This window comes from Ostrea edulis, chromosome 4 (genome assembly GCF_947568905.1).
Source record: "Ostrea edulis chromosome 4, xbOstEdul1.1, whole genome shotgun sequence".
NCBI lineage: Eukaryota > Metazoa > Mollusca > Bivalvia > Ostreida > Ostreidae > Ostrea > Ostrea edulis.
In genome coordinates, this window is record NC_079167.1 from 70091322 (window position 1) to 70111264 (window position 19943).

The following is a 19943-nucleotide window of genomic DNA, read 5'->3' on the forward strand; positions in this document are numbered from 1 at the left end:
ATTGTAGATTCCTTTTTTTACGCGAGTACATGTACTTATTATGGCGAAATGACTGGTATACGTCAAATCGTGAGAACATGAATTCGCTTATCGTCTGTTATCAAGAGTTCTTACATTTATTTTAATATCAAGAGTTCTTACATTTATTTTAACAACAGAAAATTAAAAGCGAATGATTCTAGTAAACTCAGGTGACCTATTGCGAATGGTTGTCGTCCGTCGTCGTGCATTAACAATTGAACATCTTTCTTCTTTTTCATAACTACCATTCCAATTCTTTTCAAATTTGGTATGAAGCATCTATATATGGGACAAGGGGGACATCAATTATAAATTTCAGGACTCCTCCACCCCTACGGCCCTAGGGGTGGGGCAAAAACTGCTCAATATCGACCAATTTTCAAAAATCTTCTTCTCTAGAACCGCACATCTAAAAATCTAAATGCATAGTGATGTAGAGCAGGAGGGCCTCTACCAAAATGTAAATTTCATGATCCCCAAGGTAGGGGTTCTGACCCCAGGGTGGGGCCAAACGTAGTATATAGTATTTATGTGTAAATTTGCTGATACTGTATAAAATCTAAATGCATACATAGAAATAGCAGAAAAGGATGTACGAAAAATGGTACATGATTCCATGGTTTTAATATCCCCCAGATAAAACTACTCTGAGCTATAATGGCGTCTGGTATTGTCTTTTTTCCATAAACATATATCTAAGTGGTATCCCAGTGTCTATTTCTAACTATACATTGAAACGTTCAACATTAAACAACAGTTTATTTGCAAAAAAGAAACTTTTTGAGTTGAACAATGACAAGAAACCAAGAATTCTTTAAATCAATTTTTATGATGTTTTACAGCTTCTATTTCGAAAGCGAGGTTGTCTTTGGCGGAGTCGGCAACACCGTTCATGTGAATGCCTTCACTTTGTTTCGTAAGCTTCCCATGTCTCTCCAATACTCTGTCTAAGATTTCTAAGACTGCAGATTTTGGAGTGAGGCCGATTCGGAAGAACCCCAGTTTCCCATTGTCTATTTCGCGACAATCAACAACCGTAGAAATGGCGTTTTCCATCGAAGGTCCGTCACATAAAATACCATCACACTGAAATAGGAAGTAATGATTCAAAATTTATGACTCCCTGAATCGTAATCACATTCAACCATGAAATATATCCATGAATTCTTAATTGTACATATACAAGAATTTCTATTGGAGGGTCCTGATATTGACTTCATGGTTCCAGAAAACTATTAACTATATACGTTATCCATAGGATATGCATAAATCACGTCAAAATGTTTACCATTCCTCAAACTGTCATATGTTAATGTGAGTATTATTGTTTTCTGAATCTTGATTAGGCCAATTCAACTTAATTAGTATATTATCATCCAGGGTCAGCAAAACGTATGGGGCGGGTGGGAGGATTTTATTTTTTAATTTCTATTTTCCGAGGAAAATATTAATGACAAACAAGTTTTTGACAATGCCAGATGGATATCAATCAATGCTTATTTCACAGACAAATTCCAGGTTAAGCTTAAATTTCAAACACAGAAAGACACCAAACTTCTTCAAGATATGAAGAACATTAATCCCTTCCTTTCATTTACGCCCGTAAGAATGTGAGAAATTAAGAAAACCAGATCTATTTTCTTAACGTGGTTGTTCACGTTGCTATACTGGAAATGCAAACAAGAAGTGTAAATACCAGAGTCGGATATGAAAATTTTATGGAAATCGCAAGTTTCGCTAAATAAAAAAAATTGGGACGGACCGGGATGATAATCTATCAATTAAGATGAATTGGCCTTACTGATCGTTTACTTGAACACGGTTCACATATGTGCTTCTAGATTATGAACCGTCACAAACTAACGTGTAACGGGACTGATGCCCCAACAGGTTCATCCATACGAAGGCACAAAATTATTTCTTCCAGTAATGTAAAAACAGCGATGGGATCACGCTCGTCCTTCAGTAACCGGAAAGAAGACTCGGACGTGGATCGGCGCAAAGATTGCATCAAATCGATGCATTTATTCGCCGGAAGCGCGCATGTGGATGAAGTTAGTGTTAAAAGGCTAGAAACGAATCCTTGAATAATGTGTTAGTTAGAAGTAAGATTCAGTTTCACCAGAGATTCAGTTTTGGTACCATTAAAGTCTTTTAAGTGGAAATTGAGAGTGGTAAAATATTTTGGGGATGTATGATATTTTAGATGCATTTGATTTAGCCTTAAAGGTCGTGTTTCAAATTGTAACGTTTATATGTGATATCAAAGTTACATTTGTGTATACAAAGCAATCGACTCTGATGGCGTCGATCTACATACGAGGTTTATTTGCGGTTACAGAAATAGCCGAGTAGTTACGATTGGTAATAGCAAATTACCTTGTGTCTCGGGGTTTACACAACCCCAGGCCTTTAGTAATCATTGTGTGAAGTATTAATAGAGTTTGTTAAAATGTCATGGCCTACTCAGCCGATCCTGCCTATCTTTGATTTAACTTTAACAAAATTTCAACATCAAATCAATGTGAAGGCAAAGTTATTCTAATGTTAAATTCACGTTAATATCAGGTTAAATTTAATTAACGTTAAATTAAGTTAATTTTTTAATGTTGGGTATGTCAACGTTTGTTTCTTTGTATGTTATTTTGGGTCCCGTTCAAGAGTTTTTCACTTTTCTGTCGAGACGTTACCAGCTTTAACGAGAAAAATATTAGCGTCAATTAAACATTAAAAAATTTCACGTGTGATACTATATAATGATAAAAAAAAATTTAACGTGAAAACAGCAGAACTAACAAACGCGAACATGTCCAAGATTCCTGTGATGCGTGACGTTATAACGCTAGGCATATTTTACAGTATATATATGGTTTGATAAATCAGAGAAACAGATGGACAAGACAGTTTAATACTATGCTAGGCGAAAAAGGTTTTACCGCGGGGCATTTGATTGTAGTTGGTTTGCAGTACACGTTCAAACGTACCATTTCGGTTCCAAGCTTTGCCAAAACTTGGAGGTGATGGGTGGTATCCCCTTCCCCCGTGGGATTTGCTGACGTAACAGTCACGGGACCACACTGATCTATGAGGTGACAGGTAATTGTACTATCTGGGATTCGAATAGCAACGCTGTCTGGACGACCAACAAACCTCTCCGATTCTTCAAGTCCTAAATATTTCACCCATTCACCTGAGAACAAAACCCAAAGTATTTGAATATAAAGTGAAAAATTGTATATTAATTGTTACACATGATGCACACAATTTCTATCATCAGACATCTTTTTTTCATTTTCTGAAGAAGAAAATCAGGAAGTAAAGCTACCTCTTTTCACAACAGCAGAAACATTTGACGGCCAGATTTCATGCAGAAAATCCCACAGAAGAGGTCCAAACTCTTGACGAGCAGTTTCTATTTGCCGGAAGTTAGATATCCACACCGACATGGGACGGTCCTCTGCCTGCTTTTTTGTCTTGTATGCTCTCTGTAAATGTTTTTAATCTGATATTTTACATACTTATTCCTCGTAATTTCATACACTGAGAGGGAATATGTGAATATTGAAAGAATAATACTGTATGGTTTAAATGTGCCTTAGAGGAAAAGATCACTGATGTGTTTTATGTCTGTATTTGTTGTTTTACATCCTATTCGAGTATTACTCATTCGTGTAGATACGTCACCAGTACGATGAAGTGCCACAAATTTTGACTTATGCATACTGATTCTTTATCGTGCCAACGCCTACCATGACACAAGACCTCCATTTTAAGGTCATATCCAGAAGACTTTCACTTCTTATGGCGCACGGCGAAGGAACAGTCACTACTTGTGTTAACCATTTGACACGGCACTGGTATCGGCTCTTGAGAATAGGACCCGCAAAGCGAGCACCCATCCTATTCACTTAGCTACCACGGCCGCAAGCAACATACCTCTACAGCTTTTGGATGGTTGCAGCAAGCCACCAGAACGTATACTACATCTGAAGGAATTCCACAAATGCCACCAGTCTTCAGCATCTCTGTGATAGGGATTAGAAAATATTACGTTTTGGTTAAGTGTAAAATATACCAAGATATAAATATGATGTTTTATAGTTTGTTAATGGTAAGATATTTGACATCTATCCCGAAGACGAAAACTCACCAGCTATTTGTTTAACACCACTCGATTTACGGGAAGATGCCCACAGCATTTGATCCTTACATTTACTTATTTGACTGATTTGCAGAAGAGGTCTTCCTAATGGTAATATATCTCTTCCGCAGGTCAATTTCACAGTGTAAGACAGAAAAGTGTAAAGCAGTGCCAATGACAACAAAACTGCAAATATTTTCTCAGCAATGTATCCATCAGATACCCCGAATAGTTTTAGAATTATAGTTATTATAAACAAAACAAAACATGCAAATATACCCGTCCAAGCTTTGCTCACCGTTATAGACAGTCCAATGAACACTAGTCCTATCAACAGAAAGGCGCCTACTCCGATTCCAAGAGACATTCCCGAGTCAGTGACATCCAGCGCCCTCAAGCTTCCCCAGATCGACCAAAAGGAGGCAAATATTAGGAAAGATGAACTTTCAAACGTCTGACCTCGAGAGAAACCAATAAACCCCACAGCAAACTGAATACAACAACCAAAAGTTATATTCCAAGGCAACAACAGCAATGTTGTATCACTTGGAACCCAGGCAAACAAAAGGACGCTAATGAAGTTCGATAGATAACCAATCATTTCCAAGTTAGCATACCTGGAATAACCAAGCATTGTGTCCGATTCAAACACATTTTTAGAGCTGTTTTCTGTCTCAACTTTATTTTCAAAGAAAACTTTCAGACCAGAACATTTTGGACTTATCTTATCAAGAGCGTTTTGTCCAACAGGAGGCTGAATTTTGAATGAAAATGATCTTGACAACGTAGATATGTACCCATATACGTGTAAAGTGAAACAAATCCAAGTAAAAACGGCAACAGAAACCCCTCCTTTGTCATCAAAGGTTATAACTAGCACAAACATTGAAAGAAAGAAATACTGTAAGGACAATAAAACTTCGGTATAAAATAATATCAGAGCAAGTAATAGAAAAATCACCAACACTGGAATTGAAACGGCTGGAAACAGAACATTTGTATAATCTTTCAAGACGTTTATAAACATAGACCCACCCAGTGAGCTCCAGAATAGACCATCAACTACAGCATAGTTAGATACAGTGACAGTTCCCCTTCTCAGTCCCGATAGTCCATGGACGAGGAGAAATAGACCGGATGTTAACGGCCAAACGAAACTGCGGGCAGCAACATCGGTTAATGCAATGCTTCGGAAGATCCAAGGAGAAAGGGAAAGGACATTCAAAGCAAATCTAATCGTCCGTTTGTCGTCAAACTCAGTGTCATCATTTTGTGTTTTCTGAATATTTCTTGTAAATGATTCTAGCAGTATTTTGACACTAATATAGGAGGTAGTAAAAGAAAGTGATATAAAAAGCAAACTACGTCCTTTAAAATCTATCCACGTATTGACGATAACGCATACCGACAACAAGAATGAAAGAAGCATGAAAGCAGCCAAGTCTTTCTTGTGATTGTATGTGAGCAAACAGACCGAGAAAATGCCGAATAAAAGTGCAACCGTTCCATGACCCGGAAGTAAAACTTCTCTTTGTGAAAACGTTTCCGCTGACGAGTTTCCTTCGGATATGCTTTGAATGACTTCGTTGGAAATATCTGACAGACCAACTGAGGCCCAGACAATGGAGGTAATAAAGACTGTCGTGGATGCGAGTGCTGTTTCTCTTGAAGGTTGTATGAAAACTGTGAGAAATGAAAAATTTGATGAACAAAGACTCCTTCAAAATATCGTACGATAGAAGACAGGTTTAATGACAAAATCTAAAATAATACAGGTCTAATTACAAATATTGAATAGAATGTATCCCAATGTATGATTTTAAAAAGATATAGGGTTCAAGGAGAAGATCTTAGTAGCTTTTGCAAAGCCATTATTTTGCAATTGTTGTATGCGATAAACTCAATACTGTATTCATATTTACATTAGCGTATGTAAATAAATTTAAGATTTAGAGCAATCGAAGCTGATGTCCTGTTTAGAATAATCATGAATTTAAGCCTGAATTTAAGCTTGTGACAGGTATAGTAAAATATCAGTCAAGCCAAGTACAAATACAGTTTTCATCATTATGTACATGTACTACGAGTAGTATTCAGACTGGTGTAATTATTTTAAAGACTGACCTAAAATCGTACATTCTTATTCATATTTATTCGTGTATATATCCTGTACCATTTATAAATGACTGGAGCTTACCGGATAGAGCCGAGAGAGCAGCAAATATCAGCGTGACGATTCCGGCTGTCAGAGTTGAAAACAAGTACACACCTGATGATTCTAAACCTATATAATTTACTGTCTGCAGAAGAAACAAAATGCTCAGCGAGATTGAAGATAAAGCAATGCTTGACATTATTTTAATTCTGAACATGGATATATTAAAAATAAGATGTCAATGATTTCTTTGGGTACAGACAGTGTTATTAAGAAAAATCTAGGGGCGGAGATCTAGATATTTGTTGACCCTTTATCAGCTGACATTGCAGGCCCCACCTACCTTCAATTCCAGGTAAAGTTTCAGCTGTGTTCTATCTTCCTTGTTGATTCCATGTGATTCATTGGTTAAAGTAGTAAAAAGGTTTCCTCGATTTAAATCTTAATATAGAAACGAAACTATGTTTAAACCTTCAACTCGTGCAGATATTGAGTCAATGAAACATCACCGATATTGAATAGTTTAATTTGCCACCTTCATATAAAACATGTTTCTTTATTACGAGAAGCAAAGAGAATGAAGTGCATATCTAATGAACCTGCTTTGATTTAAAACACTGTAAATATTGATTCCATGGAAGGGAAAGAAGCGAGCAGCGGGCGATCTGCACCTTTTGCAGCCGTCCTGTATTCCGAGCCCGGGACTCTAGGGCTAGTGTGCAACATCATCGCGGCGTTTGTTGTTGCAGTTGGAAACATATTATATGGACTGGAAAGTGTGTCCGAATTATCTACCGTTGTTGGTGGTAAGTTTATTTTCATGATAATTATTGAAGGATTAACCTATTATAGAGAAATTATCCCAACGCTTCAATTGTTTGAAAATCTCCAATCATACAACCAGCGTTGACATTTATTCCTTATAGTTGTATTTTGTAAAATTAAAAACAAATCGATTTTTATGCCCCGAATACATTTTGATATGAAGTAACTTCAGTAAGCGTTTTTGTGACGTACATGTAAGTGTGAATTCCTTTATGAAAGTATTTATTAATTTTGGATCAGCAAAGGGTTATTATTGACAAACCATTGATGAATGTAGATGTGTCCATATATTATATGTTCAAATTTGATTATTATAATAGATACATGTAATTTTAAAATATAATATCTGTCGTTTTTTAAAAAATATTCTATTCTAAACGTATTTCATGTTGTTTATGTAGGTTAATTCGTTTTCACGAGATTAAAAAAAAATTAAAATACATGCTGAAATAAGCGGGATATCAATATCCAGGTGTTATATTTCAGGAATTCATTTGATTTTGATTGGTGGATTCCTTCAGTTAACGGCAGGGATAATGAGTTTCCGTAGAAACGATCACCTGACCGGAACTGCCTTCACCGTTTTCGCCACACTTTGGGCATTCCAAGGAGGTGCAAATATCACAATGAAAGAAAGTACAAGTGACATTACAAGATCGGTTCTTCCGGTTCTCGTTGCTTATATTACTATTGCACTGTCCTTATTCATATGTTCCTTGTTTGTAAATTTCATTATACCGCCTGTGCTAGTTGCCATGACGTTGACCTTGACATTTGAGTCAGTAGGTCTTTTCTATGAGTGGAGTAAAAGGGTTGCTGTTGTTTTTGAACTTATAATTGTTCTAACAGCTACTTATGCGGTGGTTGTCATGGCAACTAAAGGCATCAGTCAGAGATACATATTACCAGGGTTTGGTAACGCCCCCATAGATCCCCTCCTGATAAAAAGAAACGTGAAAAGGTCTAATAAAAAGGAAAAACGAAAGAACACAAAGTATGCTGAGCCTATGGGTATGGGCTACATGGGAAATGTAATACCGGCTTCCGTCATCTGTTTTCTTGGACTTGGCTACTTTCAGAACATGACTATTCCCATCATAGCTGTGGGATGTAACTCTCTGTTACATATCATGGCTAGTTATTATTCTTTTCTTCGCGGCGATTTCTTCAGCTCTATACAGTTCATGGTTCACTTCATTTTTTGGACTTCTAAGACTTCTTTCTTATATATTTTGCCTGTTGATCAGGTATCGTCGACTGACAGTTATTATGGTACTTGGGGTACAGTGTTAGCTTTGGCGTTTATCACAGTGTGCTCTTCTACACAACCAATTGTTGTTTTAGTTTATAATGGTCTTCTGACACTGACTGCAGTGTTGTCAGTGGAGCACATTCCCATATCAGTTCAGTCATATACCTTTGGAGTTTCTGCAATTTTGTGCTGGGTTATGGCTGTTTACATTTCCACTGCTCATCTTCTCAATTCTTGTGCCGAGAAACCTGTCTTGTACGTTGGTCCAGAATTGGTCTCCGAAGAGCGTCTTTTCTGTTGCTGCAAAACATTAATGAAAAGGTAAGATGGTGAAAAAAAATCTGCTTTTAACTCTTCATATAAAAGTATTGTATATGTATATTGAATAACTGATATATTTTTCAAGTTCATTCTAATCAACAGGGATGAAAGTGGTGCCCCAAGAGACGACGACGATGAAAAAAGGGATCAAATTATCAACGCTATATTTTTCCTCTGCAATATGGTTTCCGCTATCGCTTTGTCGCCACTAGAAATAACCAATCAAAAGGCATCTCTATCGCTTCTGCTAACTACCGGAGTCCTTGGAAATCTATTGGTTGCTCGGTACTCGTACGCCAGGGGGAGCCTTTCCCGCGCCTTTGTATGTGCAACAGGTTGTGTTGTCTGGTCAGCTTGGTCACTGTATATATTAAATGGTAAGCCATCAGTTCTTACATGAACTGAGATTGTAACTACATGTAATTGTATCAAACAAAAGAAAATTGGCAACTTCCATAAAGATCTGCAAATCTGAAAATAGCATTTTCATTGGTCAGCTTTCTTTATTCATTGGTATGTCATAAATTGTAGAAAATGATTATCCTCAGAAATTCAGATTATCCAGATCTCATTTAAGTATCTTCAATGAAATCTACTCAATTTTCCGGACGTGCAATCATGCAAACATATAAAAACACCAAATTGATAACCTTCTCGTATGACGAGGAAATTATGCAAACTTATGAAACGTTTTGATCTTTCAGCATCAACGGGAGTAGCCACAGACAGTGTCATAGCAATAACAGGCGTAGGACTATGTGTACTGTCTCTAGTGTTGACCATCAGTATGCCCAGGACATGGGCAGTGCTGGTCATTTCTCTTCTTGTCCACTCGGTGTCTGCCGTTACAAAAGTGTACAATGCAAATACGAAGTATTATCCATTGATTTCGTCGATTCTCGTTGGTAAGTTGTTGTGTTTTAAGGAATTGAACATTATTGAAGAAAAGGAATTACGTGTAAATCCAATATTCTTGTTATTCGTTCTACATAGGTCTCGTCGGGGTTTATGGTTTTATTCTGTATCTCGGAAAAGGACTTTCTAAAGCTAGTTTACTTCCCGAGGGGAAACCTTTACTTAAGGTAAATTTAGAATAAAAAAGTGACTATCTCAAACAAGAATTATTTATAAATTTTACCAATATATTCTTTGTCATGAAATGATTACTACACGTGTAGTTTCATATCCCTTGTTTTTATTGTAGATGAGAAAATCAGAAGTATCAAGCTTGCCTTGTCCCACATTCCGATCACGTATTGCTAGTGATATGTTTAAAGCGGCAGAGGTCCTTGAAAGTGGCGAGGTCATATGTGTTCCTACCGATACTGTGTATGCCCTTGCTGGATCATGTAGTCAACCTGAATCCATATCAAAAATATACCACATTAAAGGGAGGCCACCCGAGAAGCCCATCTGTCTCTGCATTTCTCACCTACAGCAGCTCAGATCAGCCAATCCTCCTTTCAGGTTGTACCATAAGCAAAAGATCAATGAAAGACTATGTCAGGAAAATAATTTGTATTTATATATGGATATATATTTTTTTAGTCCATTACTGTGGAGGTTCATGGACAGGTGTTACCCAGGGGGCATCACTTGCGTTGTCAAGAAAGGCGATTGGCTGCAGAACATGGGGGTTGGTAAGGCAGTAGAGTATGTGGGTACCAAGGAGAGCGTGGCCATCCGGGTTCCCGACAGCTCCGTTCTCTCGTATCTAGTCAGCATAACAGGGCCGTTAGCCATCACCTCGGCCAACCCAAGTGGGGAACCAGACAGCACTCATCACGATACAGTTATCGATACGCTAGGTAATGTCGTCCACGACAGTTTCTTGTTGGATATCGGGGCCGTTTGAAGAGTTTAGTCAAACTTGGGGGTTCGTGATGAATATTGGAAATTCATTTGCAGCAATCAGAATGTGTGTTTGTATGTATGTGGGGCGGGGTGGGACTGCATACATGTTGATATTTTTATACTAGTAACGATTACTTCCATATTTTAGGAAGAAAATTGGCCGGTGTGGTGTGTGATGACGAGTCCAACGAAACAGTAGCATCAACAGTTGTTAATTGTATGAAGATAGATGAAGGTAATGAAAAAAAATATACGATTTCTTTTCACTTTGGTGTAAATATATAACATATGTATCACTGCAATCTTGTTTTTTTTTTTTCAGGAGTCATTTCTTATTTCAGAGTCGGATGTGTTCCACAAGAGACCGTTGATAATTTGTTCGAGAGTGTGAAGAAAGAAATGCCGGAATAGTCAAATACTCCAAAACGATGTGCATGATGGGTTTACAAGAAAGACAGCATTAAAATATTCAACAAACCCATAGAATAAAAATTATTCTGACATGTGTCTTGTTATTCTCCTTATCCAGAATATATCTAGTGATCCGAGTTAGTATAGAATACCACGTAGCACGTATAATTTTTTTTTTTTTTTTTTTATAATTTTTGGAATCACTAGTTCTAAAGAAATAAGCATTATTCTGTTAATTATCAAATCATATATATATATATATATATATATATATATATATATATACAGGAAAAAATGTCAGCAACAAAGCCTATCAACCCAGGAACTGCTGATTGATCTTAAAACACATATAACTACACTAAAGTATACTGCAACTCAACATTGTAAATATGATGAATTTATAAATCAGTGGGATACATGGTTTTTTTTTCTCTTGGACAGACTCTGATTGTCAAATACACTTATCATTATCTATATTTTACATTAAATTTTGATCTCGCTCTTTTATATCAACACAACCTAGTTATGACATCATATTACTTTCTCTCTGTCTTTCACCACCTCTTTCTGTCTATTTCCACCAATCTTTCTCTCTCCCCATTCCTCCTTTTTCTATCTCTCTCTAGCATTAATGTATGTATATGTATTTGTTTGCATTTGTACACTTATTTGTGACAGAGATCTCAATAAATTTGTCATCCAAAAAAAATGTAGCACGTATCCGGGTTAGAATAGGTCCTCAGTATCCTTTGCCTGTCGTTTTTTAAAGGTGACTAAATGGAGCGGTCCTTCGAATGAGACCGCAGAAACCGAGGCCCCATGTCATAGCAGGTGTGGCACGATAAAGAACCCTTCCTGTTCAAAGGTTGTAAGCGCAGAGCATAGGTCTAAATTTTGCAGCCCTTCACCAGCAATGTTGATGTCTCCACATTAATGAAAAATTCTCGAACGTCCCGTTCGAAAATTTTTCATTAATGTGGAGACATCACCATATACAACAAACAAGCATATGCGACATCTGAAGGTCATCGGTTGGTTCATAATATTGGTGTCTCCCCTTCACCGAAGGTAGAAATGTACATAGCAATCCTCATCCATGTCCCATATCTTTGTCATTGGTTGAGGGTTTAACACCATAAGCCGATATTCCCTTCACGATCCGCTGACCTTTACCATTAACCTCGAGATTCTAGTTTACATCAATATCTTATCATAAAATGTCGGTTTATGTGTTCGCTCCATAGCTTTATTAGCTTGACTGCAGCTTGCATATACATGTACAATATTTGGCATGCAGATGCATTATTAAGTGACAATGTGTTACCTACAAATGTATCACTAAAACACACATACAACCTTGACCTCAAGGTCAAATACTAAGTAATTTATTTATGTTCACGTTAAAATTTACACTATTTTGCATGCAGACGCATTACTAAGTGACAATGCGTTACCTATCACTAAACCACACATACAACCTTGACCTCAAGGTCAAATACAAGTAAGATTACCTATTTGTGTGCACTTTTAAACTTCTTTGAGTTTGATGAGTAGTGTCCTTCTCAGGTGGCTTAATAAACACATTCACTTCATTAAAGTATAAATAACTCTATAATGTAAAACTGCAAAAATGAGATTGGTGGTTTCCGACCATGAAAACGACAAGATTTATTATATTGTTCTCAACCATCATTCATTTTTCATCTATACATTCATGTTTAAATGTTTAAGTATAAATGTTGGTAAAAGTGGGAATGATTATACAGTCATAGTGCGTATGTCTACGAATTAACGTCATTTTATGAATACGTCAGGATTCATTCATCCATGAATTCGTCAATTGTTCACTGTTTATTATGTATTCGTGTAGCTTTTCTCGATTTGATAATGATCAGTAATTTGATACTTCTATGAGGTTATTATCAGGGTCCCGGAAGTACACGGACCGGATGGGACCATTGGCTCCCGTTCTATCAACCGGACCTTCCGTTATATCCACACTGCATTTCTGTTCAAACAATAAAAAGGTAGAGAATCCAGTAATATATCAAAATATGAAAAAGTAAAAATTGAAAAAAAATTGAACTTAAGTTTTTATTTGGAACCAACCCACACACGTGGAGTTATACTATTTGTTTTACGTACCTTCAAGTGTTTGATGACGGAATCTAAATTTTCCTGCGTGATAAAACAAACGTCTGCTGACCCGGGGGTAGGGAGGTGAGCTTTGGGTTCAAATTCCTTTCCATGCTCATGAATGTTAATTTTCTGGGAACCGAAACTTAAGGCTTTCCTGTTACCCTATCAAAGAAACGAACTTGAATAAAGTCAGGTTGGAGTCAGGACTAGTTAAATGCTGATTTTTATTTTATGGCTGTTGACTATAGAATTCAATATTACTTCAATATTCATAATAGAAACCTTAAAAGTGGTGACTTCCATTCCCAAAACCTTGGAATAGAAGTCGCATGTTTTGTCGATGTCTTTCACTGTGATAACAAAATGGTCTATCTTCTCTATTTGAAATCCACTGAGACGCCTCGCAAACGCCCCGTATAGTGAAGTCTATAAAAAAAAATTAACACCATAAAGTGAAAAATTAATCATCAATAATTCTAAAAACATTTCAAGAAGCTATACAAAATTCACAACTCTTGTACACCAAAGCCCATCCGTCAGGCTAATTAAAGGGACATGGACACGATTTGAGCTGAAATTTTTTCCATTTCTATTAAGCCATCTATATGTAAACAAAAATATGGCATGAGCCTTGTTTACAAAACAACGAATTGTGAGTGTTGTATCTCACTTGTAACTCAACAACTGATATTTAAATTTTGGTTGACCTTTATAAATATTTTAGTTAAGCATTGTGAAAAATAAAAATGGAAAAACAAAATTTGAAAATTTTCATTCTTATGCCCCTATAAGCATGTAGTGAAAGTTCCATGTTAAACGAAGGCTTCACAACCCCTTGTGTAGTTTAGGCTAGAATTGCGTCATAATTCAAATACGTATGTATTGCGCTTTGATACAATTGTATTTTCAATATTATGTAGCGCTTCATGAACAGTACGCCAGCTTGAAGTGTTGCAGTTCATACCCTCATCATGTATTTTCAAAAATGATTTTTTTTTTAATATTAACTTTCTACATTCACTTGTGTCGACATTCCCAGTTGTTTAAAAATACCTACCATAATTATCAAGATCCTCACAATGTTTACTACCGCAGCGCGTTTATGAGGAAACGACTAAGGACTATCATTACAATTTGTAAAGATACCAAATTCAAATGCCCCCCCCCCCCCCCCCCCAAATCATCAGTGATCAATAATATTTGAAATATAGGGTGCGTACATCTCATGGCAGACGTATAAAGATTTTAGTAGTTATCTTCCGAAATCACCTTCTATGCCAAACAGCTAATGAATTTCCATCTGTTCTAAAAGGTGCATATTTGTGACGTCATGGTCGCTTTTCACCTGCCATAACATTTATACATCGGCCACGAAAAATCTTCTTTTCCATCTGTTACTCCGCAATTAACATGGAAATGGTATTTTAGAAAACGCTGTGGAACATGTATCCACCTCTAAATAGTTCATGCTTTGAATATAATCATCGATTGATTGATTGATTGATTGATTGATGTTTCCCACCACACTCAACAATTTTTCAGAGATGTAAATTTTAACATCTAGTGACTTACATACATGTTTACAATGCGCTGTCTAACCAGAATGTCCACGTGTCATCACTTTCGTGTATATTTTTCAAGAATTTCAGCAATAAAGGCAATATTGAATTCTTACAAACACTTTCCAAAAATGGATACAAAAATTTACTAAGCAGAGAGCATGTGTATCAAAGTAACGCCGATATTCTGCTATCATTCTCTCACCAGAGGGCGCGTTACGCAAGCTTCACATGTAGTGCGAGGAGTGCACGGTAGAGAATGATTCTGCCATGCCAACGCCCGTTCTATCTTTCTCTGACGTCCGATTCCAAAATCTTTTAAGAAATACGACACAATTTACCGTGTGTAACGTCCGTATAATTCAAGATATATTGAATATTGCAAGAAAAGTAATGATAAATACCTCTGAGGCCATGTATTTCATGCATTTAATTGTCAAATATGCAAGATCACGTTATAAAATGTAAACGAGAAGTAGCACCGGTACCCCTTTTAAATAATCGGAGAGAAATAGACCACTACCTCACGGACGTATACATGTGTAAGTATATAGATAGCACACGTGTCTGTGTTTTAAAGTAAAATATCGAAGTCCTGATTCCATAATATGGGTATAGAAACAATGAACTAATAGAGGGTTTGCATTTCATACATGTATTTAATTTTTACACTAGCGGTCCTCCTTACACATGAAGAATAAGCAAACATTGAAATATTTGTAGCGTTAGAATAGAGGTCTATGGATTATCAAAATAAAAGAGGGTCGTTTAAAATTTGTGAATATATTTACATGTAAACACAGCTTTTAACTAACCTTTCTATGTGAAACCTGGAAAGTCCTCAATAAAGGGATCAGTCGATTCATGACTGGTGCAATTAAACCCGGAAGCAGAAATGTAACCTCGGCCGTATACTTCAGTTGATAAGGGGTTCTGCTACAAGTGCATGTTAGCTGTTTCTAAATTTATTCTATTTGTTTTATCTTTTTTCTTTTAAATCAAAATACGGAATTTGATTGATTAAAATCTGAAAAACCTAGCTATCAATTAGGACATCGCTAAAAATGTCATAATACTGTTTTGTTTTGGGCTTTTTTAGAATTTTTTTTTTTCGTTTCAAAGTAGATTCCATCTTCGCCAGCCAAGAGTGTACGATCCGATCCGCTTCTCTACAACCCCCTGGCTAGCGAAGATGAGTAGATTCGGGCATCTTGTTGTTAATCACATCTGTTCGTCTGTCAGTCCGCACGTCTCTCTCTCTCTCTCTCTCGCTCTCTCTCTCTCTCTCTCGCCGACCAAACCTACGAAGGCAATGTGTAGAAGAGAATACACACACATATTATTCCAAATGCAAAAAAAAAGTGCTATGTTAGCTAGGTATAGCTATAGGGATAGATCTACCTATAAAAGTTTATTTAATATTCTCTTTCGAATTATGGGAAAAAAAAGGTTTTTGATTATTAGTAAGGACATGTCCTCTCACCACTTGTCCTCCCGAAGCTAATATTTTGCATCTGCATCTTTCACATGCTGTGCGTACATTGGTCACATTTATGAGGACGCAATTGTGAGGACATTTTATTTGTCCTCATAGTGCAATTCTGTCCTCACAATTTCTATTCATTGGTTGAAATTTGTCCTCACTGTACACGTTTTACTACCCCTCCCCTCTCTAATAATAATAATGATTGGTTTTATATAGCGCCTTTTCCAGCATATGCTGCTCAAAGCGCTTTACAATATTCAATGTACATTATTACCCCGGCAGACCTTATATCATATCAATCAAGAACTTTCTCAGCCTCCGAGGAAGCATACAGTGCAAGCTGCCATTACAAGCGCTAGAGCACTAACATTCTAACAATATCTTTCACTGTCTATATAGCGAGGTACCCCTTTTACACTTGGGTGAAGGGAGGAAATTCATGTAAAGTGCCTTTCGGAAGGACACAGCGTCAGCCCTGCCGCAGCCAGGACTCGAACCCACGACCTTTCGGTCGAGAGTCTGACGGCCTAACCACTACGCCACCGACGCCAGCAATCTCTCTCTCTCTCTCTCTCTCTCTCTCTCTCTCTCTCTCTCTCTCTCTCTCTCTCTCTCTCGTATGATTTGACATACCTGGTAGATGTGCAGATTTATATTCGGGCCTAGGAGGACTAGTTAATAACTAGGCGGAAGCTAGTGCTAGCAGCCACTAACGAGCAAAGCTAGCAGTGGATAAGCCCGTCGAAGCCACAGTCGATAAGAAAATTCATCAAAGTACTGCAAGGATACGCAGACGGCTTTCGATTTTCTCACATGGTCATAATAAAGGTTGATAACAAATTAATCGTTGCAGATTCCACGAAACAAGCATTGAGACATGGGAAGGGAGAGGAGGAAGGGGTGGGGGCGTCTTGAGCTTTCATTTCCCGCCCTCACTTTTGGGCTGTAAGGATACTATATCTAACTTGAATACTACCTGGGGCCTCCCAAGGGTAGAATTGCTTGTCAGAAAGTGTTTCATTCTGATAATCTGTACTGATGTTTAAAGAATGATAGTTCCGTCTGTATATAAAGAGGGATTAGTGACGTCATCAACATAGCAATCCGTTATGTAATGAATTTTTACTTATTAATCATTATATGAATTCATTGTTGCCAATAGCACAAAAATGTGTATCTAAGAATTTCAAAAAAAAAAAAAAAAAAAAAAAAAAAGGAGAGGAGGCAACTTAGGATGAAAAAAGTTGGTTAAAATTAATCCCCGCCATTTCAAACACAAATTCAAGGGACAGGGGCGTATATGGCGTGTAAAACGTTGCACTATTATATTAATCTTGTTATTCATATTCGAAAACTTGTAATTTATATTCTAAAACATATCATTCATATTCGAAAAGTTGTTATTCATATTCGATAATTTTATCATTCATATTCAAAAACATGTTATTCTTATTCTAAAACGTGTTATTCATATTCAAAAACATATGTCATTCTTATTCAATATATTGTTATTCATATTCTAAACTTTTCATTCATATTCAATATGTGATTCATATTCGATAATCTTATCATTCATATTCAAAAACATGTGATTCATATTCGATAATCTTATCATTCATATTCAAAAAAACATGTGATTTATATTCGATAATCTTATCATTCATATTCGATAATCAAATCATTCATATTCGATAATTATGTTGTTTATATTCGACAAAAGCTGTCAGACTCTCGACCAAAAGTTCGTGGGTTCGAGTCCTGGCCGTGGCAGGGCCGACGTTGTGTCCTTGGGAAAGGCACTTTACATGAATTTCCTCACCCAAGTGTAAAAGGGGTACCTGGCTATAGACAGTGAAAGATATTGCTTGCATGCACTGTATGCTTCCCAGGAAGCTGAGAAAGTTCTAGATTGATATAAGGTCTGCCGGGGTAATAATGTAAAACGTTTTGAGCAGTATACGCTGGAAAAAGCGCTAAATAAAACCAATCAATCAATCGTTTTTGAAGGATTTTAATTTTAGGTACATGTACCATGTTTTTCGATGGAAGTTTTCAAGCAAAGGTGTAATAATAATCAATCTAATTAAAATAAGATTTTTTTTCTAACCGTTGAACTGGGCTTCTTCAGTGTAACGGTTAGAGAAAATCTTATTTTATGTAGATTGTTATAATAATATTATTGATATGCGAGTTTGGACAATTTAGTAAGCTTTCTAGACGTTCCGTCCCATAATCAATCCGTCCCTTAGTCGATTCGTCCCATTACCGATCCGTCCCTAGACTATCCGTCACCTAGTTAATACGTCCCCTAGTCGATCCGGCCCAGAAAAAATAATATTTTTCCAAGTGCTATTTACAGTACTGAATTGTTTTGATTCATCTGCGTATTTCATCTTCATGGTGTGTGTGCCGCTGATGTCTTCTGTCATCAGGTAGTCATCGTTTAATATGCTCTATGGTATTTATGGCTTGATTGCAGACTAATTAACTTTGATCACACTTAATGTATATTAATCTTCTTGAGACTGTTTATCATAACAAATGTCTCTTCTTTTAAAAGCAAGAAAAACATACTTTGACAAAGCATTTAAGGTATGTGTTCCTCCATATTGAAATAAGCTTTCAGTATTTCCCAAAAATAAGAGATGTTTTGATATTTGACAGTTTTTTTTTCTAAGATCATTATACACATCACAATATTCGATAAAGTGGGCATCATTTTCAATACAAAGAATACATTTTGTTTTTAGACAAATACTCTGTCATTTCTTGGAATATTTCTATACCTGCCACATTCTATTTCCAAATCATAACTCCCGGAGTTAAAAAAAAACAAAAAAAAAAAACCAAAAAAAACAACAACAAAAAACCAAGAAACTTCTAATAGAATAGCTAGGTTACTGTAAGCTCGTAATCAATGATCAAAGGTTGAACAACAATGCAGTTATAAAACTGTTTTCACTAAGGTGTTTTCACAATGATTAGTGGACAGGGGACACACATTTACATTGATTGCTATACATAGTTGAATAACGATGTTTTTACAATAATCAATGAGCACACATTTTCATAACCATTGCACTTTAAGGTGACTCCAAACTCGCAGTTTTATCTGATACAAGTTTGAAAAGTGTATTTATTTCCATTCATTAGAGTTAAAACTAACAAATTATCAAATAAAATACATAGGTCATCACACTTTTTAAGATGAGAGACGTACATAAACAGAATCATATATCACCGTCAGAAAATTGCTATTTTCCTTAAACAACGTTATCAAAATTTCATACAAACTGGTTATGACGATATGGTAACATTCATAACAATTTCATGAAACTATATCTTCACAAAAATAAACAAAATGTCTGTAAAAAATAAAGGAAATCTATCGCATAATAGACTTGATAAAGAAATCAATAGAAACAGAGTTATTGCCCTTGGATTCAATATTTTGACATGTATCATTGATTATTCCTCTATAACTTAGACTTCTGAAATAGTTTATTTCTAACAAGATTTTTTACATTAACTATCGGAAAATACTCCAATAAAATTTACGTTCCTATCGTGCATAAATCTAAATAAATAATTGATTTTGCAAAATCTGATGACATCACAGGAGGGTGGAATTACTTTAAACAAAAATTATAAATCCTGGTTAAGGGTTGTATAAACAATTTTATTTACAGGTCTAACTTCGGCAGTTATCTAATTTTGATAACTATAACTGTAATATATATGCAAAAACTTCCCCTTTTTCTTAAGTAATAATCTTTTAT

The 19943-nt window shown here is 36.2% G+C and overlaps 3 protein-coding genes across 3 annotated transcripts; 1 reads left to right on the plus strand and 2 right to left on the minus strand.

The window, feature by feature from the left end:
• Positions 1-763: 763 nt before the first annotated feature.
• On the minus strand, positions 764-6534 carry LOC130046399 (uncharacterized). Its single transcript, XM_056163642.1, has 6 exons — positions 6360-6534; positions 4172-5845; positions 3958-4046; positions 3347-3506; positions 3006-3211; positions 764-1107 (listed from the first exon to the last, which is right to left on the minus strand). The coding sequence occupies exons 1-6, from the start codon at positions 6532-6534 to the stop codon at positions 841-843; spliced, it is 2571 nt and encodes an 856-aa protein (XP_056019617.1). The 3' UTR covers positions 764-840.
• Positions 6535-6671: 137 nt separating this feature from the next.
• Positions 6672-11070, plus strand: LOC130054301 (uncharacterized). The gene is made up of 9 exons (XM_056163643.1): positions 6672-7123; positions 7629-8715; positions 8818-9092; positions 9420-9620; positions 9709-9797; positions 9920-10182; positions 10264-10523; positions 10718-10804; positions 10892-11070. Exons 1-9 carry the CDS (start codon positions 6952-6954, stop codon positions 10978-10980), a joined length of 2523 nt encoding a protein of 840 aa, XP_056019618.1. The 5' UTR covers positions 6672-6951; the 3' UTR covers positions 10981-11070.
• A 1541-nt stretch (positions 11071-12611) lies between these two features.
• Positions 12612-15636, minus strand: LOC125670411 (glyoxalase domain-containing protein 5-like). The gene is made up of 4 exons (XM_048905550.2): positions 15494-15636; positions 13402-13545; positions 13126-13281; positions 12612-12988 (listed from the first exon to the last, which is right to left on the minus strand). Exons 1-4 carry the CDS (start codon positions 15542-15544, stop codon positions 12872-12874), a joined length of 468 nt encoding a protein of 155 aa, XP_048761507.2. The 5' UTR covers positions 15545-15636; the 3' UTR covers positions 12612-12871.
• Between the last annotated feature and the right edge of the window lie 4307 nt (positions 15637-19943).

Bases quoted from the DNA above. Each gene is read 5' to 3' on its own strand.
- LOC130046399 (XM_056163642.1), bottom strand. From the start codon at position 6,534: ATGTTCAGAATTAAAATAATGTCAAGCATTGCTTTATCTTCAATCTCG. The intron at 3,507-3,957 runs GTATGTTGCTTG...AAACATTTACAG, and splicing joins ACCATCCAAAAGCTGTAGAG to AGAGCATACAAGACAAAAAA. The intron at 3,212-3,346 runs GTAGCTTTACTT...TTTTGTTCTCAG, and splicing joins TTCTGCTGTTGTGAAAAGAG to GTGAATGGGTGAAATATTTA.
- LOC130054301 (XM_056163643.1), top strand. From the start codon at position 6,952: ATGGAAGGGAAAGAAGCGAGCAGCGGGCGATCTGCACCTTTTGCAGCC. The intron at 10,183-10,263 runs GTTGTACCATAA...ATATTTTTTTAG, and splicing joins TCAGCCAATCCTCCTTTCAG to TCCATTACTGTGGAGGTTCA. The intron at 10,524-10,717 runs GTAATGTCGTCC...TCCATATTTTAG, and splicing joins TACAGTTATCGATACGCTAG to GAAGAAAATTGGCCGGTGTG.
- LOC125670411 (XM_048905550.2), bottom strand. From the start codon at position 15,544: ATGAATCGACTGATCCCTTTATTGAGGACTTTCCAGGTTTCACATAGA. The intron at 13,546-15,493 runs GTTAGTTAAAAG...TTTTTTTTATAG, and splicing joins TCCAGGTTTCACATAGAAAG to ACTTCACTATACGGGGCGTT. The intron at 13,282-13,401 runs GTTTCTATTATG...TTTCTTTGATAG, and splicing joins TGGAAGTCACCACTTTTAAG to GGTAACAGGAAAGCCTTAAG.